The sequence below is a fragment of the Sus scrofa genome, chromosome 14, assembly GCF_000003025.6.
Source record: "Sus scrofa isolate TJ Tabasco breed Duroc chromosome 14, Sscrofa11.1, whole genome shotgun sequence".
Taxonomy (NCBI): Eukaryota; Metazoa; Chordata; class Mammalia; order Artiodactyla; family Suidae; genus Sus; species Sus scrofa.
In genome coordinates this window covers 23198733-23222753 of record NC_010456.5, presented here as the reverse complement: position 1 = coordinate 23222753, position 24021 = coordinate 23198733, and the positions used below count along the sequence as shown (strand labels likewise).

Sequence of the window (24021 nt, the reverse complement as noted above, 5' to 3'; positions counted from 1 at the left end):
TTCCTAAGAATGCCTTTCTTTTTCTTTCTTTCTTTCTTCCTTCCTTCCTTCCTTTTCTTTCTTTCTTCCTTCCTTCCTTTCTTTCTTTTCTTTCTCTCTCTCTTTCCTTCCTTCCTTCCTTCCTTCTTTCTTTTTCTGCCTTTTTAGGGCTACATGCACAGCATATATAAGTTCACAGGCCAGGGGTCGAATCAGAGCTGCAGCTGTCAGACTACACCACAGCCACAGCAATGCCAGATCTGAGCCGTGTTTGTGACCTACACCACACAGCTCGAGGCAATGCCAGATCCTTTAACTCACTGAGCGAGGCCAGGTATCATCACAGTGGCCCCAGGACACTAACAGAGCCAGCAGGGGTGTTTTTAAAGCCCCCAGCTCAGGTAATTCTCAGCTGGAGCCTGGCCGAAGATCCCTTATAGATGCTTAGCTGGTGGTTAACTGTGACACTTCCTGGGTTATGTGTACACCATGGCTACGATTTACTCTCATTTTCCATTTCAGTTAACACAACAGCCCTGAGAAGATCGTCTCATGTGATGGAGAGGGAAACTGAGGCATGGATGTTAGATGATTCGCTCAAGACCCATTTGGTGCCAGGTCCTTGCTTTTTTTTTTTTTTTTTTTTTCCCCGCTGTGCCCACAGCATGTGGAAGTTTTATGGCCCGGGATTGAACCCATGCCACAACAGTGACCCAAGCCACTGCCGTGACAATGCCAGATCCTTAACTCTCTGACCCACCAGGGAACTCTTTCAAATGCCTTGTCTTAATTTACCTAGGGCAGGAGCCTCCAGGAGGGGCCTGAAGGCACAGACTCAGTGGCATCAGGTTACCCCAGCAGGCCTGCCGTGCCCCTCCTCCAAGTACCCCCTCCACCTGTGGTCGGGGCTCTGGTCCCCCAGAAACATCCGCCACCCCTACCTGGGAGGACATCCCATGGCAGGGATATAGGATGGCACGGTCGTCGTCCTCTGCCCCCTGGTCCAAGCAGTAGCCGCTGGCTTTGCTGTTCCTCACCTGCGACAGGAAACCAGAGGAGAGGCCCCATCACAAGGGGCCTGAAGGCCGAGGCAGGCTAGAGGGAGCTTTACCCACCAGTCCCCTGCTCAGGGCCAGCGGTCTCAGAAAAGCATGGGCCAGACACCCAAGGGTGGCCCTCTCAGAATGAGACCCTCCAGGGCTGGGGGGAGGGGGAGAGAGGAGGGGACAGTGCTCTGGCCAGTGCGCTGGCTGGGGAGGGACTAGCTGGGCTCTTTGGCAAGGATGACCAGGCCTGGCCCTGGGGGGAGACATGGACAGACATGCATCCTGTGTGTGTGTGTGTGTGTGTGTGTGTGTGTGTAGATCTGGCCACTACATTCCCAGGTGAAACTCCATGGAAGTGCTAGCCTTAGAAAACACAGAGGAAGGCCTGGCTGGCTCCCGTGAACGGCCTCCCGATGTATGACTCTGGAGGTCCTCCTGACCACAGATGGGGGCTATTCCCACGGCCCCCAAGTCTGAGCCAGCCTGGAGACTTGCTTGGCCTATAGATGCAGCAGAAATGTCCTTATGCAACTCTGAGCCTCAGGACCCCCACAGCTCCCACTCTGTCTTGAATCCTGACTCAACTCTGAGAACAAGCCAGGCTGGCCTGCTGGGGGGAGGTGACAGACATGTGTCCCCACCCCCACCCCTGGACACAGCACCCTGTTGACAGCTAGCCACCCACCCTCCAGGTGTGTGCATGAGCCTGACCCCAGAGACCCACCAGCACACTGGCCGAGCTCAGATCAGCCTGCCCCAGGTCAGAGCTGCCTGCATGAGCCCTAGATTCCTGAGCAGGCACAGAGGCTTAATGCCCAAATCCTCTGTGTTTTGGGATTGTTTGTTCTGTGGTATTAGCTAACTGATACAACACTGCCATCCCAAGAGCTAGCACAGGTTGGAACCTGGAGAGCCAGCAAAGTTCCTAATGTTACAGCTCCTGTGGGTGGGAAATTCATGGATTTTTTTTTTTCTTTTAGGGTCGCATCCCAGGCATGTGGACATTCCCAGGCTAGGGGTCAAATTGGAGCTGTAGCTGCAGGCCTACACCACAGTCACAGGAACACCAGATCTGAGTTGTGTCTACAAACTACACCACAACTCACAGTGACGCCAGATCTTAACCCACTGAGTGAGGCCAGGGGTCAAACTGACCTTCTCATGGATACTAGTCAGGTTCATTACTGCTGAGTCACAATGAGAACTCCACGATGCATGAATTTGACTGTGGTCTGGAATATGCAGAGTAGCCCAGGAGGGGCTGGGAGGACAGTGGTCTCCTGGTCACCTCAGTGACACATTCATGGTGCTCCCTGTCTACTGGGAAACCTCTGTGACCAGAGGTTTTGGAGTCTTCTTAGGACTATTCCTGACCAGGAGCTCCAGGAATAGTAAGGCCAGCTGGGATTATTCCCTGGGACCCCTTCTGCTTGGTCCACCTAAGCTCACGTATTCCTTCATCACGGGCAGCCTGGGGGGAGGCGGGAGGCTGTCCTGTCCAGCACAGACCAGGGTGCTTGGGTGTGAACCTGGTGCCCTTGCCAACTGCCCCCCCCCCCGCCCCTTAAGGAGAGGCCTGTGTGGCCGTGCATGTGACAACTGGTGCAGATGGCTGGGTCTTCCTACACTGGTGCCCATACTGGTGTCTGTGTGTCATTCTGTTGTGAATTCACATGCAGGAGCTGTGGCATACAAACAGGGCTGTGTGTGTGAATGCATCTATGTGTAGATCTCTGTACATATGTACTCACATGTTCCCCTGTCATTTTGTCCTGACAGCAAAGTATTTGCACCTGCATGGCTGGGGCCTCAGCTGGGGTCTGTGTGCATAATGATAGATGTATGGGCAACTGTTTGCGTGCATGTGAGCAAAACAGTGCAAACGGACACGTTTGTGTCTGTGCACACTTAACACATATGTGCGTGTCTGCATGTATCAACGCACACACATGTGGGCTGCAGGAATATGGATGCATATACTTATACACACGCAAGCGCTTCTCTGAATCTACTTGGTGTACTTTGGTTTGCAGGCATGCGTGTGTGGCCATGTGGCTCTTCCCTTGGCGTGTGCCACATAAATGTGAGCCTAACTGTGCCCTCTGCAGGCCAGCGCACGCACGCACAGTGAAGGTGAGGAGGGTGCTGGGAGAGGGGGTCTGGGGCTAGGAGGCGGGGCGGGGGAGGGGCCACCCCGGGCGGCGGTACCTCTCCGTACGTAAGCGTATCGTTGTAGGTCCGCATCTCTGGGTAGACGTTGTCCAGGTACCACTTGAAGCTGCGGCATTTCAGCCTCTGACGCAGGGCCAGCCGCTCGGACACGTCCCCGAAGTCCACGCCTGGGTTCTGTGAGGCCGAAAGTGAGGCGGGAAGGGCGCCAGAGTGTGCAGGACTCCTGCGCCCCGGGCCTCTGTCCAGGGCGGTTGGGAGCCCGGGACTCGCAGGCTCCCCCAGAGGAGCCCCGACCTCAGGGCTTCTGGGCCGTGAGCCTTGTCTGTGCCGGCCTCCAACCCTCCCAGGACAGTAGAAGGTCCAGGGCAGTGAGGCCTGTGGGAAAGGCCTGATGTGCCTGACCTGTTTGCAGCAGGTCCTGCTGGACAGATGGTCCCTGGTGTGTGTGTGGACAGATGGTCCCTGGTGTGTGTGTGAGCCTGGCTTATCCTGCTCAGCACATTCCAAAGGAAAGACTTGCCTTTGGTCAGCTCGTGGGAGCTGACTTAGAACACCCTGCCTAAGAGTACTGTTGTTTACCTGGGGTTGGGGCCAGGCCAGACTGTCTGAACTACAGTGTGATTTGTGTTGGGGGGGGGGTCCTTGTCGGGTATCACCTTGACTTCTTCAGGGTCTGGAGACTAAAGCTGGACACAAAGGGATGAGCCCCAGTCAACTCTGCACGCTGAGGTTCCGGTGACCTTCCCTACTTGGTGATACACCATGCGTATTGTCACAAGTTACTGTTAGGAGAATTAAGTGCCATCTGTGTGACTCCCTAGAGAGGCTACTGTCTCCCTGGGGAGCTCTCACCACAGCAACCACGACCCTTGGGGCCCCGTCTGCAGCTGCTGAGAGGTTCCTAACATCGTAGTAACATCTTGTAGTAACATCCTAATATCAAGGGAAGGCACATTCAGGGGACGGGGGCAGGGGAGACACATGCTAACTAGCAAACAGAGCAGCCCTTGGACTTGGGCTCCCCTAGCGAACGTCTGGTTCAGAGCCTCTCCCGGCTAAGCTGTCCAGCGGGCCCCACATCATGGGGATGGGCTGTGCCCTTGGACAACATCGGAGCCTGTCCCCCAGATGCTGCCCCCGCCAGCCCTGGCTTCCACGCCTCCGGCGCCTTCCCGCCCGCCCCGGCCGGCTTACAGTCATAGGGATGTTCCAGGCCATGTATACGTGGGACTTGAAGCCGTCCATCCACACCTCAGCCGCCCGCAGGGCGTTGCGCTTGGCGTAGTAGTCTATGTCGTTATTGTAGGGCTTCTTGGTGCGCTCGATGTGGGCCACACGGGAGCAGGGCAGCACCTCCATGCTGCCACCACACTGCCACACCTGCGGGGGACCCAATACCCCTGGGTGGCCGGCCCTGCCTTTCCCGACAGCCACCGAGAGGGAGCGGGACCTGGGGGCTAAGGGCACCATCCCTCCATCCCCACATCCCCTGCTCACAGTCCCCAGGACACACTTTCCCAAGGGCAAGGGGGGCCTGGCCACTGGGCTGTTCCAGGGCAAGAGGCCAAAGAGAAGCCTCGGCCTTGGGTTAGGTCCATCAAAGCTTGGGTACAAGGCTGCCTCCCCTTCTGGGTTTCCTATCAAATTCCATTTCTCTTATATGTTTCTTTTCTTTTCTTTTTTTTTTCTTTTTAGGGCCACACCTTTGGCATAAGGAAGTTTCCAGGCTAGGGGTTGAATTGGAGCTGCAGTTGCCGGCCTACATCATAGCCATAGCAAGGCAGGAACAAAGCCATATCTGACACCTACACTGCAGCGCATGGCAGGGCCAGATCCTTAATCCACTGAGTGAGGGCAGGGATTGAACCTGCATCCTCATGGAGACTAGTCAGGTTCTTAACCCACTGAGCCACAATGGGAACTCCTCCCTAGTATGTTTCGTGTTCTACAATGGAGGGATTTTTTTTCTGACCCCCCTGACACTTTATTACTAGCCCCTCCCCCTGGCCCCCACCTCACGCCTGCTCAGTGTTTGTTCTGGGCCTGGAGCTAGCAGCTGCTCCCCTGGTTGGAAGAACAAACCTACAATGTATTTTTTTTTTTTTTTTTTTTTTAGCTAAGCTTGAAGCATGTAGAATTTTCCAGGGCCAGGAATCAAACCTCTGTGGCATGGCAGCGACCTGAGCCACTGCAGTGACTACACCAGATCCTGCTAAGCCATCAGGAACTCCAAACCTACAATCCAATTTTAAAAGAGCGGCTTACTATGCAAACACCACCCAAACCACTCGTGATAACTTCAATCCAAGGATGCACTTGCTATGCAAACACTGCTTCAAGTACCCCAGACACAATCTTGGTCGAAAGAACAAGTCTAAACAAACAGCCGCTTCCTCTGCAAATAAGGCTGCCCAAAGTCCCTAACCGTTGGAACCCTCACCCATAATAGAAATGTATTTTGCATCCTGATCTCCTTTTATGTCTGCTTCACCTAAACAAAACTTAACCTTACTAGGTGTGGGTTGCATTAGTCTCGTCTGTGCTTTTCTATCCCATCCTATTCTGTCCTATTCCATGCTATTCTACCTGTGGTGGTTAATTTTATGGCCTAGGGGTATCCAGGTATTTAGTGAAATATTATTCTGAATGTGTCCAGGAGTGTGTTTCCAGGTGAGATGAACACTTAAGTTAGTGGGCTGAGTAAAGCAGAGTGCCCTCCTCAGTGTGGGTGGGCCATATCCAATCAGTTGAAGGCCTGAGTAGAACAAAAAGCCTAGGAAGGGAGAATTCACTCTCTCTGCTTGATGGTCATCAAGCTGGGATGTTGGTCTTCTTCTGGCTTCAGACTTGGACAGGAACTACACCCTCGGCTCCCCTGGGCCCCCAGCTTGCCAAAGGCAGGTATTGGGTTTCCCAGCCACTATAACTGTGTGGGCCAATTCCTTGTCATCTCTAGAGAATCCAGACTGATTTACCACCCTATCCTATCCATTCTATCCCACCCCATCCCATCACAAAATGCTGCTGCGACCCACCAGGTTGAATCCACCATGACCAAATTAGTCTGATCAACTTGGCCCAAGCTCTCTTCAATCCGATTTTTACTCCCCAAATTCCTCTAATTTAGACATTTTGGAGGTTCCAGGGATGTGCTAAGCACCTGACTTGCCTCATCTCACTCACCCCCACCACAACCCAGAAAGAACATGTAGCACAGGCTGTGTTCTCCCCATGGTATAGAAGAAGATACTGAGGGTCAAAGAGGTTAAGCCAGTCACACAAGATCATGGAATCTGATCGTGCCTGACTGGTCCCAGAGCCTTTTAATGTCAATGCAGTGCTGCCCAGGCCTCCCACACACAGACCATGTCTTCTGCAAACAGTCTTTTATAGCTGAGGTCTAACAGCAGTTCACATCTGTCCACGCAGCCAAATGCTTGAAAGTTGTCATTTCTGATTGTGGAGAGAATGGGTCTTAATTTGCTTCACAATAGCCCAGTTATTAGACACAGACTTCCCCCCTACAGTTTCTCCACTATTAAAACCAATGTTGCAAACCACAGTAAAAATGCTTTCTTGGGGAGTTCTCACTGCACCACAGTTCAGGACCCAGCATTGTCCCTGTAGCAGTGCAGGTTTGATCCCTGGCCCAGTGCAGTGGGTTAAAGATCCAGCGTTGCCGCAGCTGTGGCATAGGTCACAGCTATGGCTTAGATTCGATCCCTGGCCCAGGAACTTCCACATGCTGAGAATATATCCAAAAAAGAACAACAACACAAAAGCTTTCTTGGGGTAAAACTACATCATAACTTGGCAGGCATGGGTATTTTAGGCTAAAGTCTTGCTGACAGTGTATCATGGTGTTTCTTGTTTTTGTAAATCGATTTCACTCCCTGGGTCCCTCTGGCCTCTTGTCTGGTCTTCTTCAGGCTAAGAGTTCTTCCTTTGCTTATTTAAGTGTTGTCGGCTTCGTCAAAGCCTGTTGCTCCCTGATAGTGACTACGGACAGTGGCCTTGATGCCTTGGGGCTCAGCCCAAATTTTCAGAACCCACTTTTGGGGCAAGCTGGCCTCATCAGAGGCACAGAAAGTGGAGCCCACTACAGCTCACACTAACTAGAGGCTAATTAGTGTCCTGGGAGCTGTCCTAACAATGACCACAGATCAGATTTAAATGACACTGAGGGAGTTTCCTGGCGGCCTAGTGGTTATGACTAGATGCTTTCACCACTGCCACCCAGGTTCAGTCCCTGATCTGGGAACTAAGATCCCACATCAATCCCACTGCATGCCACAGCCAAAAATTAAAATAAAAATGAATGAATGAATGAATGAATATGTAAGTAAAAGACACCGATTGCTCCCTTCTGAGGCTCCAGGGTAGGATTCTTCCTGCCTCTCTCAGCTCTGGAGGCCCCAGGTGCCCTTGGCTTGTGGCCACATCCTTCCATCATGGCCTCCTCCCCTGGGGTCAGTGTCCCCTGTTCCCCTCTCCTTTCTTTGATGAGGCAGGCAGCGATCAGATTCGGACCCCACCTTAAATCCAGGATGACCTCATCTCCAGATCCCCCAGAGCTTCCAGGGTGGATGTATCTCTGAGGCTGCCATTCACAAGCCATCGACACCAAGCCCTCGTGTTAGGGAAGAGGATGGCCTAGCCCTGCTTCCTCCCCACTCTCTGCCTCCAGAAAGCAGGATAACTGACAGCCCCTCCTGACACCACCCACAGCTGGGCTAAGAAATCATGTCTGGGCAAGTCCAATGCCCTGGGGGAGGGGAGGCTGCCTGCTCCTCACAGCTCACCAAGCAGGATCCCACAGCACACATGGGGCACCAGCTCCCAGCCCAGTTCCCGCCCCCTGGGGACCACCTTCTCTGTGCCCTGTAGGCTCAGTGGGCAGCATCTTCCTCCTCCTCCACGATGCTAAGAACCGTGCTCTCTCTGTATCAGAGATGCTGGCTGCTGTTTACTCCCACATCCAGAGTGACAGGCACATCTCAGGAGGAAGTGCCTGGCCCCTCAGGATGCGTGGGCAGGGCTGGGGGGCTTTGGGGAAGCTTTCAGAGGGCAGGCTGCATGTGACTCCCACCACTTCCGCTCACACGCCTCCATAAACCCCAGCTTGTGACCCAGCTCCCTGGGGGGCTGGGGAAGGAGGGGAGCCAGGAACCTGGAATCTTTCAGGAGGCCAAACACTGAACCAGAGGAAGCTCTGTGGGCCTTCAGGGGAAAGCGGCTGGGTCTCTGGCCCACCCTCTGTGGCCCCGTCACTGCAAGTTCCGGAGGGGCCTCCCTGCTCCGGCTGCTGTCCCTCCCTGTCTGGTCTCAAACCAGGGGCCAGAGGTTCTGTCAAAACCCAAGTCCAGGAGTTTCTGTCGTGACTCAATGGTAATGAACCTGACTAGTATCCATGAGGATGTGAGTTTGATCCCTGGCCCCACTCAGTGGGTTAAGGATCTGGCGCTGCTGTGAACTGTATGTAGTGTAGCTCGCAGAGGTGGCTTGGATCCCACATTGCTATGGCTGTGGTGTAGGCTGGCAGCTGCAGCTCTGATTCGACCCCTAGCCTGGGAACCTCCATATGCCATGAGTGCGGCCCTAAAAAGCAAGGAAATGAAACAAAACAAAACAAAAAACCCAAGTCCAACCTCCAGTCCTCTGATCCTCCCAGGACTCACAGCCCTGCTCTCTCCGCCCCTGCCCCCCCAACCCCCTGCTCAGGGCCTTTGCACTGACTGTCACCTCCATAGGGAACACCCTTCCCAGGCCTCTGCCTGCCTGACTGCCTCCCTGCCTTCAATTCTGCTCAGATGTCACCTCCTCCATAATTCCCTCCCGACCAGAGCCTCTCAGGTCTCATGCACACATACCGCCCCCATCAGCTTTCTTTCCCTCTACAGCATCTGTCTCCTTCTAACATGTGACACATGACACTGTTTGCTTCCTGATTCCATTTTGTCTGTCTGCCCCTCTAAAACGTGAGCCTCAGGCAGTGGGGTTTTCTGTCGCTGCATTCCTAACAGACAAAGCTGGACCAGGAAGTAGCAGTGGGGTGAAGGTAAACCCCCATGAAGCCATGCGTGTATGTGGAGGGGATTTAACCTTATCCTCATTACAGATTAAAATAAGAGCTGAGGCTCAGAGAGGTTAAGGAACACATCCGGGGTCACACAGCTGGTCCAAGATGGAACAGGGATTCAGAACTGTTGCATGAGGCCCCTGACACTCCTTCCTCACCCAGAGCTGCAGAGGTGTCAAGGGGCCAATGCACACCATCTAAATGCTACTGTCACACCCACCCCATGTCTCAACCACTAATTATCTCAATCAACTTGGTTAATTGCCACCCAAACAGAAACGCAAACTCGAGGTAGAGAACCAGGTGTCAGGCCTGCAGGCAAATGCTCAGGGGGAGGGTGCAAGGCATAGGGGGGCCTTCCCTGCCCTCAGGGTCCCCTGCCCCACCCTTCAGCCCTGGCAGGTCTTCTGGAGCCTTAGTGCTGGCATCCGAGGGCTGGGGTTCCATGGCTACAGGGTCCCCTGCCCGTACACGCAATCCCTGTTCCTCAAAAAGTCCAGAAATAGGGAGTTCCTATTGTAGCTCAGTGGTAAAACCTGACTAGTATCCATGAGGACACAGGTTCGATCCCTGGTCTTGCTCACTGGGTTAAAGATCTGGCATTGCCATAAACTGTGGTGTAGTTTTGAAGACTCGGCTCGGATCTGGTTTTGCTGTGGCTGTGGTGTAGGCCAGCAGCTGCAGCTCCGATTGGTCCTCTAGCCTGAAAACTTCCATACATTGTGGATGTGGCCCTAAAAAGGCAAAAAAAGAGAAGTCCAGGAATAATGGACAGTCAGCCCGGATGCCATGGAACCCCTCATTTACCCCCCAGCTGCCCCTGCCATGTGAGCCGGACATGCACCCAATGGGAGCCAAGGGGCCTGGACGGGGACCTATCCAGGGCTTGGCTGTGGTGGGCAGGGTGTGTGGCCTGGGGGCTGTACAGCTGACCCCATGGCCCTAGTGCCTGCCCTCGAATCAACTCTCTCAGGATGTTCACGGTGAATCAAGTTGTCCCTTTCCTTCCTGATCAAAATGGCATTGTTGGAGAAGCCTGCTCTTAAAAAGCCAGAGCTTCCTGCGGCCTGAGCAGAGGAGGAAAACAACCTGGCTTGCTTGGCTTTGCCTCTCATCCGCATGTCGATGGGAAAAAAAAGTCTCTGTACATCATTTTTATGGAGACGCTTGTCTGGACTCGGAGTTCATTTCATTGGCCGCATGACCTCCTCACAGCCCCTTGCCAGACCCCCACTTCTCCCTGAGCCTCTGTTCTTCATGGCACTGAGCTGCCCCGTGAGGCAGAGCCTGGAGCTCTGCTGTCCGTGTGCCAGGGTGGAGACTCCCAAACTCTGCTCTGCGGTAGAGTCTCCCTGAGGAGCTTATTATTTCACTTTATTTTATTTTTCTTTTTTTTCTTTTTTGGCCACCCTGATGGAGTTCCCGGGCCAGGGATCCGATCCAAGCTGCAGTTGTAACCTAAGCCACAGCTGCAGCAATGCCGGATCCTTAGCCCACTGTGCCAGGCTGGGATCGATCCCAGTGCTCCCAAGACACTGCCGATCGATCCCTTTGCGTCACAGCATAAACTCCTCCCAGAGGAGCTTAAAATCCTGGGGTTCATGCCTCAGACTTGTTGATCACTTCAGAAAGTGCTGGTTGGCTTTGCTGGGGACCTGAATCTACATTCGAGGGGGGGAGGTGAAGGGGAGCATGGTATCCCAGGGGCCTCTGCTGCCACAAACTAGGGTTTCCAACTGGGTCTCCCCAGGGAGGTGACGAGAGCCACAGGGTGACCAGTGAGTGGGAAAGGACATGTACAGATGCACACATGTACACACATGCACATGCATACTCACATTCCCACACTCACACCCACCACTGGGGACAGCCTGAGCTGTGGACGTGCAGCTGTTCTATGGAGCAGCCCCCCTGCCCTGGGGAGGGGACTTCAGGAGGGATATTCAGGAGCTCACTAGGGGTTCTGCATTCTCTGGGCAGCACCAGAACCTGAGGCCCAGCTCCCTGACTGCTGGGACAGAAGGCAGCTCTGTGTTGACACATCCTAGACCTGAAATAAAGAGCTTCGGACCCAGAGGAGAGACCCAACAATCTCAGGGCCTTTGGAGCTGGTTCCCAGGGGAGAGGGAGGAGGAATGGGGGTCCAGACGCCTGCTCCCCACTGACTCAGGGTTGACCCTGAAGGCCTCAGGGGTCCCAGGGTACAGCAGTTCCCCAGTACTCAGAGTGGTCAAGGGGCCAGAGGGTCAGCCACACGAATGGTCAGGCTGACTTGACCTCCTTGATCAGGATTGAGAAGTGCCTTTGGGAGACCTGGCGGGAGGTGCCAGTGTAACCATCAAGCTCCTGTTTATTTTTCCAACCCCATCGCAGCGTGGGCACTGACTGTTCAAACAGATGCTGGCCATAAACCACAAGGCTAGTCCACCAGCCTGGAAACACAGGTGCAGTGAGCCTTGACCCCTCTCCAAACATCTGTCCATCCTTTGCATGTTCAGAGAAACTGGGGAGCGCCATGGGCATGACCAACCCAGAGTCATAGAGCCACCAGTAGGCTGGGTCAGGCCTGGGGACACTACCTCCTTCAGGATAATTCAGGAGAGAGGATTATCCCCGAGGGTGTTTGGACAAGAGGAACCATTGTGGGTCAAGGATGTTTGCATTCCTGTGCCCAAATGCAAACATCCTTGACCCACAATGGTGGCTCACTCGGAGGTGGCTGGCCTGGGGTTGCCTGGACTCAAAAGAGGTCAGGAAGGAGCTAAGCAGAAGGTCAGGGCTAAAGAGGGGAAAGGAGGGCTAGCCTATGTACTCACTGTCTTTTTCTTTTTTGGTCTTTTTAGGCCACACCTGCGACATATGGAAGTTCTCAGGCTAGTGGTGAAATCGGAGCTTCAGCTGCCAGCAACACAGGATCTGAGCTGCGTCTGTGACCTACCACAGTTCACAGCAATGCTGGATCCTTTACCCACTGAGAGAGGCCAGGGATTGAACCCTCAACGTCATGGATACTAGTTGGATTCTTAACCTGCTGAGCCACAACAGGAACTCCATTTTTTTTTTTTTCTTTTTCCTTTCTTTATTCTGATGCTTTGATGAGTGGGGCCTCACTGACCTGGTGGGTCCGCCTCTTCCAGGTTCCAGAATCCAGGAGACAGTAAGCCAGCCACCAGAGCACCCCTCTTACTTGCAAACCAACCAGCCCCGGCCCCACCAGGAGCCCTCTTCTGTGGGCTCTCACACCAGAGCAGGGGCTGGGCAACCAGGGCCACCCCGATCCCCAGAGCCCCCTGCCACTGCTGGCCCCCCTCCTAACTCTTTCTGCCCTGGGAACCCCAGTAAAGGCTCTGATCATGGTTCAGCCCACCCTCTGCCTCCTGACCTCCTGACCCCCCTGTGGTCCCCGCCTCTTGGGAACTGTAACACCCTTGTCTCGGTGACAGTCACATCCTGATCTGCTGGTCTCTCCGTACGTGAATAATAATAAAGCCTACATTCTAAAACAGCTGGTCAGGGCTGACAGCCAGCTGGGGACTTGGGACAGCAGGTGACAGCAGGGCCTTAGAGCTCAGTTCCCTCTCAGCTTTCACCTCACAGAGCAGGGTGTATCTGGACCCTCTGCAGAGGCGCGCCCCTATTGCTATTCTATGACTGCACTGGAGGAAGATTCTGGCTGCTGGGCAGACTCGAAGTGTGCTGCTTTGAGTTAAGAAGTTCCGGCTTCCCGGGTGAGGGCCTCCGAGAGCCTTCTGCTGGTGTTAACGGGCTTTGAGGAGCCCTCCTTACCGCTCCCGGTCCAGCCCATTTCAAGCACGGTGAGAAGCGGGTGATGCACGCAGGCTCGCTCTGGTTGGTGCTGATCCAGTCAGAGCGGCCGGCGCCTCCCCAGCCACTGTGGCAGAACAGAAGTCGTCAGGTTCACCAGTGACCTACCCAAGGCCCTCAACTCTTTCTCAGATGATTTGCAGGTGACACCGGCTATCTCACCTGGCACACACCCAAGAGGTAGCTTCCTTTTGGCGGTACAGAATTTCTTCCTTTAACAAAAACATGGCTTTAGAGTCACTCCGGAGAATGCTGTGTGCATCATTGTTAGAGATTTCACATCTGAACCTAATTTTTAAAAGAGATTTACAATCTGCTCAATTGTCCCTGCTCCAGCCCAGGCTCAATTTCAGGAAATAATTCCTACCGAGCAGGCAAGGCTGCTGCCTCCCCCTTGTCACAGGGACGCCTCACTCTGCAGGAGTGATTGCTTTCTGGGGGCAGAATTTGACTGAATTTAGCTTTGGAAAGGCAAGTCTCATCTCCCAGGGCTCAGTTGGGCTCAATTCATACATTTTTGACAGGAAAACATCTCTTCCTGGACTGTCTGAGGCTATATATATATATATATATATACACACACACATATGCTATAAAAACAGCTGTTTCAGTGCTCTGTTCCCAGTGCCAGACGCACAGAAACTATCAAGCTGGGTTTCATTCCTGATAACACCCACTTGTTCCACTGAACACTTCGAACATCTCAAACAAAAGAAAAGAAAAAAACAATTGCAGCAGAAACTGAAGGAACATTGCAAAACAACTGTACTTTAATAAAAAAATTTTTTAAAAAGAGTTAATCGAGAGAGTTCCCTGATGGTGAAGTGGGTTAAGGGTCAGGCATTGTCACTGCAGTGGCTAGGGTTGCTGATGTGGCACAGGGAAGTTCCCTGGCCTGGAACTTCCACATGCAAAAAAAAAAAAAAAAAAAAAAAAAAAAAAAAAAAAAAAAAGAAGAAGAAGAAGAAAGAAAAAGAAAAAACTAGGAATTCCTGTTGTGGCGCAGTGGAAATGAATCTGACTATCCAACTAATATCCATGAGGATGCGGGTTTGATCCCAGGCTTCACTCAGTGTGTTGGGGATCTGGCGTTGCAGTGAGCTGTGGTGTAGGTCACAGATGAGGCTTGGATCCTGTGTTGGTTGCTATAGCTGTAGCATACTGCAGAGCTATAGCTCAGATTCAACCCCTAGCCTGGGAATTTCCAGATGCTGTGGGTGTGGCCCCCAAAAGCAAAAAGCAAGAAAAAAGCCAACCAACCAACCAACCAAACAAACAAAACTAGTTTCCCTTCTTCTAAACAAGTGGTTCCTGAAGTGTGGTCTTTGGACCACAAGCATCAGCCAGAACTCCTTAGAAATGCAGATTCTCAAGCCTAACGCTGGACCTGCTGAATCAGAAACTCTGGGGGTGTTATAACAAGCCCTGGGGGTGGGGTAGGGATCTGATGTTTGCGGGAATTTAAGGCCGCTGAGTTAAGTGTTTGAGGCTTCTCACCCCTCCCCCACCCTCTCAGGAGTACTTGGAACACTGGGCATAATCAGCTCTCTCAGAAGTTCTGTTCCTTGAACACCCCTTGAGGGTAGGACCACATCTTCTTGAGTTTTCTGTCCTCAAACAGAAGTGAGGCTATCCTTCTTAGGTCATGATTCCCTTGGAACCGAGCCCACTATAGCAGGATGAAATGACAAAGGAGACATCTAATTCATATCATGGATGTGGAACTCTTCCCTATCTGCCCCAAACATATAGAAATGACAGGCAAAATGATTTTAAAACCTAAAAGCAGCAGTTTCCATAGGTTAAGAACATGATGTTGTCTCTGTGAAGATGCAGGGTCAAGCCCTGGCCTCGCTCAGTGGGTTAAGGATCCGGCATTGCTGCAATCTATGGCATAGGTCACAGATGTGGCTCAGATCCCATGTTGCCATAGTTGTGGTGTAGGCTGCAGCTGTAGCTCCGATTCCACCTCTAGCTCAGGAATTTCCAGATGCCACAGGTGTGTCCATCAAAAAAAAAAAAAAAAGTTAAAAGTATATACTAGAAAACAAGATGAAAGTCCCCTTAGCTCAGAATGAACGGAAACACACTAGTGTGAGTGGGGCTGAAGGTCTAAGGCTCAGACCTTCTAACCCTCACTGGGCACAGGGGCTGAAGGTGTAGCTAGGATCCTAGCATTAAGCCTAGGGCTGGGACTAGTCTCCCTGATAATGAGGAGATGCTGAAACCAGCCCTGATTGATACCTGAAGCTCAACCAGAAATAATCCACTGAGAGAGGATGCAGTGGCATACGTAGCACCTGGAGCTGGCCTGACGCTGCATGAGAAATGAAACTGGGAGAGCTCAGGGCGAAAACTAAGTCAACTAATCCAACATAGTTCAATAAAAAGAAAAAAAAAAGAAAGAAAACCTAAGTCTCTACATTCTGAACTATGCATCTGGGGGTGCTAGGACAAGATAATCTGAAACTTTCTTTCAGGAATGAGTGAATAGGATGTGCAGATACAACTCCTATGAAATATGAGCTCTCAAAAAAAAATTTTACAAAGCACATGATGAAATTCAGTTCCAGAAGAGTCACCAACAAATCCAAGATGGGTGAATTTAAATCCAAGGACAGAAAGAGAAAACAGAGTGACAGAAAATGACAAGCAGACTGTCAAGATTTTCAAAGACAGGAAGGAATGAGGGAAAAGCATTTATCAATAAAGGACAGAAGTACTTTATTACAAATCAAAACAGGCAGTTATAAGAAAGAACAACTAGATGTGAAAAATACCAATGGAAAATCTTGTAAATATGAAATCTATTCATTAAAATTAAAAACCAAAGCTAAAACAGGTGGCTTCAATAGTCATCTGGACATGGCTGAAGGTAGAATTTGATCATTGGAATATCGAGTGGAGGAGATTACCCAGAACATACAGCAGAATGAGGAAGAGATGGTAAAGTGGGTAAGATCTGGGGAGGCCTGGAGGGTTGATGGGGTGGTCCCACCAGGTATCCAATAGAATTTCCAGATCAGGGGAGGCCACATGCCAAGAACCTGAGCCCATTCCAGAGCTGAAAACAGAAGCCTCGGGTTGATGACGTACCCTGGGACTCAAGAAGAATACAAGGCAAAGAATCAGAGAACTCAAGGGACCCAGGGCCCAGGACTGTTCCCATCCATTCCTGTGTGATACTCTGCATATACTCAACAGGTGGACAGAATTTTATAAAATGTTTCTGAAGTTCACACAAAAAAAGGAAAAGCAAGAGAGCAACCAGGAAGACTCTAAAATAATAATGAAGGAGTTCCCGTCGTGGCACAGTGGTTAACGAATCCGACTAGGAACCATGAGGTTGTGGGTTCAGTCCCTGCCCTTGCTCAGTGGGTTAACCATCCGGTGTTGCCGTGAGCTGTGGTGTAGGTTGCAGATGCGGCTCGGATCCCACGTTGCTGTGGCTCTGGCGTAGGCCGGAGGCTACAGCTCTGATTGGACCCCTAGCCTGGGAACCTCCATATGCAGCGGGAGCGGCCCAGGAAATAGTAAAAAGACAATAAATAAATAAATAAATAAATAAATAAATAAATAAATAAAAAATAAAATAATAATGAAGAAGCATTCAGTTGTTAGACATTACCATATTTTACAAAGCAGGAGGTAATGGCTAAAAGTAGAAAGTTCAACATAGACACAAGCATATCAAGAAGCACACAGAATATGATAAAGGGCACCTTTCCCATCAGTGGTAAAGGGTGGACTGTTTAGTGGATGGTATGAAAAGAGTCCACCATTTTAAAACAGTATAAAGATCATAACCTTACTTATATAAAAAACATAGTCCAAAGGGGTTAAAGCTTTTAATGTAAAAAAAAGAGAACTAGCAGAGTGTCAGAAGGAAACATGATCAAATAGTCTTTCAAACAGGACTTTCCTAAAAAGGACAGCAAATGCACAAGCCATTTTTTTTTTCTTTTATTTTAGTGCCGCACCCACAGCATATGTAGATTCCCAGGCTGGGGGTCGAATTGGAGCTGTAGCTGCTGGCCTACACCACAGTCACAGCAACGCAGGATCTGAGCCCCGTCTGCAACCTACACCACAGCTCACAGCAACACTGGATCTGAGTGAGGTCAGGGATCGAACCTTCGTCTTAATGGATGCTAGTCAGATCCACTTCCACTGAACCACGATGGGAACTCTGCACAGGCCATTTTTAAAAAGTAGATATTTACATTTAAAAAATTCTGGGAGTTCCCATCGTGGCTCAGTGGTTAATGAATCCGACTAAGAACCATGAGGTTGTGGGTTCAATCCGTGGCCTTGCTCAGTAGGTTAAGGATCCAGCGTCACCGTGAGCTGTGGTGTAGGTCACAGACGTGGCTTAGATCCTGGGTTGCTGCGGCTGTGGTGTAGGCCGGTGGCTACAGCTCTGATTCGACCCCTAGCCTGGGAACCTCCATATGCTGCAGGTGCAGCCCTAGAAAAGGCAAAAAGACAAAAAAAAAAAAAAAGATTCTGTATATAAAAAGTCAACATCATAAAATTAAGAATGGGGAAAGTACCTGTGTCATACAATAAAGTTAATACCCCTAATATAGAAAGGGCTCTTAAAATCTACCTGAAAATAAGGAAGGCCATGAGAAAAAAATTGGTAAAGAGAGAAAAACAAATGCACAAAATAGTCAAGCTCATCAGTAATTGAAGAAGTGCAAGCTAACTAACAAAACTTCCCCTGTGTGTCTGTCATACATGAAAAAGGAAGATTATATTTGATCAGACCACACATGTTACATGCCTGGGAAACTGCTTCCTTGTGTACCATTTGAGAACACACACACATACACAAACATACCACATACTCACACACTACAGACACATACCACACACATCACACCACACACAACCACGCACACCTACCACACACACACCACACACTCTGAAATACACCATGCACGCACAAACCACACATATCACACCACACACATCACACCACACACACACACCATACACACATACCACACACATCACACACTCTGAAACATACCACACCCACCACATACCACACACTCAGACACACACCATACACACACACCACACATCGCATACACACACACATACTATGTGCTCAGACACACACCACATACATCACATACCACATACACTTCACATACCACACACACAGACACACCACATATACCCCACACCCCACACACCACACACACACACACACCCCACATACACACCACACACCACACACACACGCCACATACCACACAGAAACACATATACACTACACAGACATGTAGACACACATACAAACTTTTGTAGTGGGTAGGGAGGAGGACAAATTGTATCAAAAATCATAAAAATAAATATTTCAGCTGATCCGGCAATTCCATTGCTAGAAATATATCCTGAAGAGATACTGAGACACGAAGGAGGATTCAGACCCGAGAACAGGATTTCAGCACCGCGCGGTGTGGAGGGAGGGACACCATTAGAGACAGAGCTCCCCTGTCCAGTAAATCCTGCGGCAGGTGACAGAGGATGCACATGGGGTCAGCTTTCAAAAAGTGAGCACGCACATAAAACATACGCAAACATGCAGTGCCCCTGACGTGCACATGTGCACATGCGTGTGGGGAGAATGTTCAGACACATGAGCGACACCTCAGCAAGGATGTCCACCCAGGCAACGGTGGGGGGGGGTGCTGTGGGGGGCTTCCCTGGGTCCCAGCTAGCTGACCTCACGGTTTTCTTTTTCTTTTTTTTTTTTTCTTTGTAGGGCCGCACCCGTGGCATATGGAAGTTCCCAGGCTAGGGGTCTGATTGGAGCAGCAGCTGCCAGCTGACGCCACAGCCACAGCAACGCCAGATCTGAGCCACATCCACAACATATGCCACAGCTCAGAGCAATGCTGGATCCTCAACCCATTGAGAGGGGCTGGGAATTGGACCCACATCCTTATGGATACTAATCAGGTTCCAACCTGCTGAGCCACATGTGCACTCCCATGACTTTGTGGTTTTCTAATCAAAGTTGCTTTTATAAATAGAAGGAAAGTGGTATTCTAGAAATCTCTGCACAGAAAATGAGCACTATCCTGTGCTGGTTACCTTTCAGTGAATCCCCAAACAGCCCTAGGAGTTAGGTCCTGTCTGTACCTTCAGGGAAAGAGGTGGGAACTGAGGTTCAGAGAAGAGGTGGCCCAGCTGGCTAACTGGCAGGGGCGCCTCCAAATGCAAGTTTCAAGGGGCCTTCTGCAGACCCCATGTAGCCATGGGGCTTTTCTATAGGACATTCGAGAGAATAGAAACTGTCCCTCCCCCATGTGACATCTGTTCAGGTGGGGCGGAACCTGGGGCACCAGCCTGGCCCCATAGGCTACTGGGAAGGGACAGGCATCCTCACCTTATCAGGCCGACCTGCCCACCTGTGACTAGAACAAGCCCTTCCTGAAGCTGACATAGAATGGGACTTCACAGTCCATTCCCCACCCTCAACAAGAAGGGGCCAAGACAAGCCTGGGGGACACACACACACCCTCTAGCATGGACCATGGAGCAGCTTGGTTCCTTCTTGAGTTAACAATGCCACTTCCCTGCTCTGGCAGGACAGGAGCCTGTGTGAATCCGCTCTTAGAGAATGAAGGAAAACCTGCCATCTGGCCCCCAGATGGTCTAATGCTAAAGCAGCCCCTCAAAGGGCCGGGTGTTGAAGGCACAGTCATGGCCATCCCTGCTGAGAGGTTTGCTTGGAACACCCTGGGGAGGCAGTGAGTCGGAATGTTTCAGAGAAGCAAAGGATTTCCGATCTCTGTGCTACAGATGGCTTTCCTAACAGGCCTCACGCTGCTGGATTCTGTCTCGACCTTTATTAAACCTAATGGACGTGATGGACTCATTTCCCCCTAATTGGCTCCAGGACTTTCCTCATTAGGGGACGAGTAGTTGGCATTTCTATAATCACAAAAACGCAAATTGGCCTCAAGACCACAGAATTACTCCTATAATTGGATGGAATCGATCAGAAGGGCTGCATGGGCTGCCTGTGTTAACGATGGATCAGAAGAAGCAGTGGCTGCCAGGCCCGTCTGCCTGAGAACAGGGGTTCCGGGGAGGTGGGGGCAAGAGCACGTGGCCATGGTGCTGCTGTCAGTCTCCACAGGGAGGGCCGCGCTCCCGCCTCAGGGCCTTTGCACTTGCTGTCCCCTGGCTGGGAATACTTCCCCATGGCCTCCTTCACATCTGCTTACATGTCACCATCAGTATTCCCTTCCCTGATTATCCCATGTGTAATGGCAGCCTTCCCCACCCCAGGTATCCTCTACGCCCCTTCCCGCCCGTGTTTCTCCACAAGCACCACAGAGGACATGCTATATTCTGTATGGACTATCTGAGGTCCCTGCTCTAAATGGGGACATGCCCACCCACACTGGCCCCCTGTGGCCTGGGCCTGATGCTTTGCTCCTAGGCACTCTGCTGTGGCCCATGGCTGGTGGGTTTGTACGACACCCTACCCTAAACTAGGGGACTGAGCCAGAGCCCCCAGGCTGCTGACAGACAGTGGAGCTGCTGCTCTGGGGCCCTGGGGATTCCTGTGGGCTGTGAAGAGTAGGGGGCAGCCTGCAAACCTCAGGTCAGGCAGGGCTCAGGCCTCCTGCCCACCCTCCCCGTCCCCTGTCTGGTAGCAGGGCAGCCTGCGGCTCCTGGACACTGAGCCTACCTTTGCCCGATGTCAGGGATAAGGTTATTGTCCCGGTGTCCTTGATCCTGGCCACCAGGCTCACCTGAGGATGTATCGCTCCCTTTCTTGTCTTTGTCTGATTTTTTCCTTTCTTCTTCCTTGCTATTTATAATTTACTTTATCTGGCTGAAAATTTTCTGTTTCCTGGCAAGCTACCTTAAATTTGATCAATAATAACAGTAAATATATATATATACACACACATATATACCCACCCACCCACCCACCCCCACAATACATCCATATGCTTAATATAAATAAGTATGTATGACATATAGATAGTAATACTGTGTATGCACATCTATCTCTCTCATATATTTTTTTTTAATTTTGCTTTTTAGGGCCGCTCCCTGTAGCATATGGAAGTTCCCAGGTTAGAGGTCGAATCAGAGCTGTAGCTGCCGGCCTACACCACAGCCACAGCAACACCAGATCTGAGCCATGTCTGTGACCTACACCACAGCTCACAGCAATGCTGGATCCTTAACCCACTGAGCGAGGCCAGGGATCGAACATGCCTCCTCATGGATACTAGTCGGGTTTGTTACCACTGCCACAATAGGAACTCTTTTTTTTTTTTTTTTAAATCTCTATCATCTAAATTGATGTCTGCATGCCTGTCTATTCATATCCTTATCAGATCTACAGCAGTATCTATAGATACATCCATATTTATATCCTAATCCATAGCCATCCCTACACCTACACCTGCAACACCCCGATCAGCAAACTGGCCCCGGATGTCCCATCAGCAGTGCCAACCCCAGGACCCTCCCCCACAGTGGGGAGGACCCTGCCCAGCACAGAGCCCGGATGCCCCCCTACAAAGGGGACACTCAGGCCAGAAGCTTGAACCAGAATGCAGCCTGGCACCTGGCCTCCTTTTGCTGGCTGCCCCTTCTTCAAACACCTCAGAGGGGGTCCTGTCTTCCTGCTAACATAACCCCTGGCCTCCCAGCCCCTCATCAGGGCAATTACCAGTCAGAATCCACCCAGGTGAGAATCATCCCTGGTCTCCTCCCGCACCGTCTAGTGGCCCAAAGTAGCAGTGCTCACCGTGTGTTCATGGAGCACAGGGCTGGGTGCAGAGGGGTGTCCACACCTGGACCCCCGCCTGCCCACCCGTCAGGACCCAGGGACTCCCCAGCTCTGCCCTCCCACTGCGATTGTCAGCACCTGTGTCCCCCACGCAGCCTTAGCTGTCCCTCGTGGGTACTGGACACCTACCCCACTTCTGGACGTGCCCTCACCTCAGGATGCCCATTGCACGTGGTGGGCATGTTGCGATGGGGGTGTCCCCCTGCATATTCTTTGTCTCCTGGCCTCGTGTGCAGGTGCCCTTTTCTCCCCACCCATTAGTTACCATGGCAATGGCTTCTGCCCCTTCTCCAAGAAATGATCCCTCGGGGAGCCTCACTTCCGTTCCCCTGCTCCATGCTGCAAAATCCTCCAGGAGGATAACCCCACATCTCCCCGAATGCTCCCAGGTGACACCAACATGGAGACCTGCCTGTCTCGCCATTGCCCTCTCCCGGCTGCCTACTCGGTGACACCCAGGCCTGCGCCTCCCCAACTCTCATGCCAAGTCAGGGGTCTCGGATGGACCCCAGCCCTAACCTCAACCCTTACACAGCCAGTTTCCTGGTGTCAGGGATTCGGAGAACAAAGTTGGATGCTTGTGGCTGGATGCCAGACTCATTTCTCTGCTCTCAGGAAGCAGTTGTGCGCCCTCTTCTGCCTCCCCCAAATCTGGCCTCTTCTCTCTTGGGGTCACGTTCACCCTCTTCTTCCCTCCCTTGTCAGCTCCTCCAAGCTGGCTTCTGCCTAATGCTGCACAACCCCTGACTTGAGCCACAGCAGGAGGCCCGGCCCTCAAATCCCTCCTCCCGGCCCCTGTGGCCCGAAGTTGCCATCTGGCTATGTTGGCAAGCCACCTGGTTTGCCCCTCCAGTTGGGGGGGGGGTCCCCTCCAGCCCTCGGGCTCCCAGCTGGGTTTGGTTTGGAAAGAGAAAGGGAGGGAGAGGGCCACGGGGGTGCTTCTCCCCTGCCCCTCCCTGGGTGGACACCCTGCATCATCCTTTTCCAGGGCAGGACCTCCCCCCAGGTGCTCATCCATTGGGCCCTCTGGGCCCCCTACCCAGCCCCAGGGTCAGAGGGCAGCAGCCAGGCTCCCCAATCCCTTCCTCAGGGCCACTGCCACTTTCTTAGTACTCTGACTCTTGTTTCAGAGCCAACATCTTTTTTTTGGTCTTTTTTTTCTAGGGGTCTAATCGGAGCTGTAGCCGCTGGCCTATGCCACAGCACAGCAGCACAGGATCCAAGCCCCGTCTACGACCCACACCACAGCTCATGGCAACGCCGGATCCTTAACCCACTGAGTGAGGCCAGGGATCAAACCCGCAACCTCATGGTTCCTAGTCAGATTCGTTAACCACTGAGCCACAATGGGAACTCCCAGAGCCAACATCTTTTAACCCCAGAAAGGATTAGGATCCAACGTAGAGATTTCAGAATAAATCAAACAGGGAGAATGGGTACTTTGTGCTACGTTCAGGAATCATTTATAGAGGTTTGTTCTTTTTTTTTTTTTGGCTGCGCCCATAGCATACTGAAGTTCCCAGGCCAGAGATCGAACCCATACCACAGCAGTGACCTGAGCCATAGCAATGACAACGCCGGATCCTTAACCTGCTGAGCCACCAGGGAACTCCACAAAGGCTTGGTCTTTACAGAAGAAAACCGTTGAGAAAAGTCAGTGTAATGAAGACTCTGCCAGATTAATCCCCTGATTCCATTTTAACACATATAATCTAATCAAGGGTTGATTCTAAATTTGTGATTTAAAATTGGACCCTGTCAGAGAATGTAAAACATTTGCAAACAATACTGAAATGCTTCAGAGAATTTAAGATTTGGTGTAATAAGACACACTAGAATTTTTTAAGCACTTTGGAGGATTTCTGCTATATGATGTCAGGCATTCAAATTGCTTTAAAGGAAAAGGAAAATACACCACATTTATAAGTGTCATTTTCAAAGGTTCAAGGGAATTTAATTAACTAAAAGCAGAAATGGAACTGGTTGTTGTTTAATGGCATTTAATCTGTTCAATCTGAGATAATCAAACATTAATCAAAGAGAAGGGGAAGCTGAATGTTCTTATTTTATATGTGTGTGTATAT

The 24021-nt window shown here is 51.3% G+C and overlaps 1 protein-coding gene across 2 annotated transcripts in view; it reads right to left on the bottom strand.

The window, feature by feature from the left end:
• The window catches only part of GALNT9 (polypeptide N-acetylgalactosaminyltransferase 9), a 110383-nt gene that overhangs the window by 5777 nt on the left and 80585 nt on the right, over positions 1-24021 (bottom strand). For both annotated transcript variants that reach the window (XM_021072816.1, XM_021072817.1), the window contains exons 7-9: positions 4392-4577; positions 3234-3371; positions 921-1016 (exon numbers count right to left, since the gene is read on the bottom strand). In XM_021072816.1, coding sequence (XP_020928475.1) covers positions 921-1016; positions 3234-3371; positions 4392-4577 — 420 coding nt within the window. The remainder of the gene's footprint in view (positions 1-920; positions 1017-3233; positions 3372-4391; positions 4578-24021) is intronic.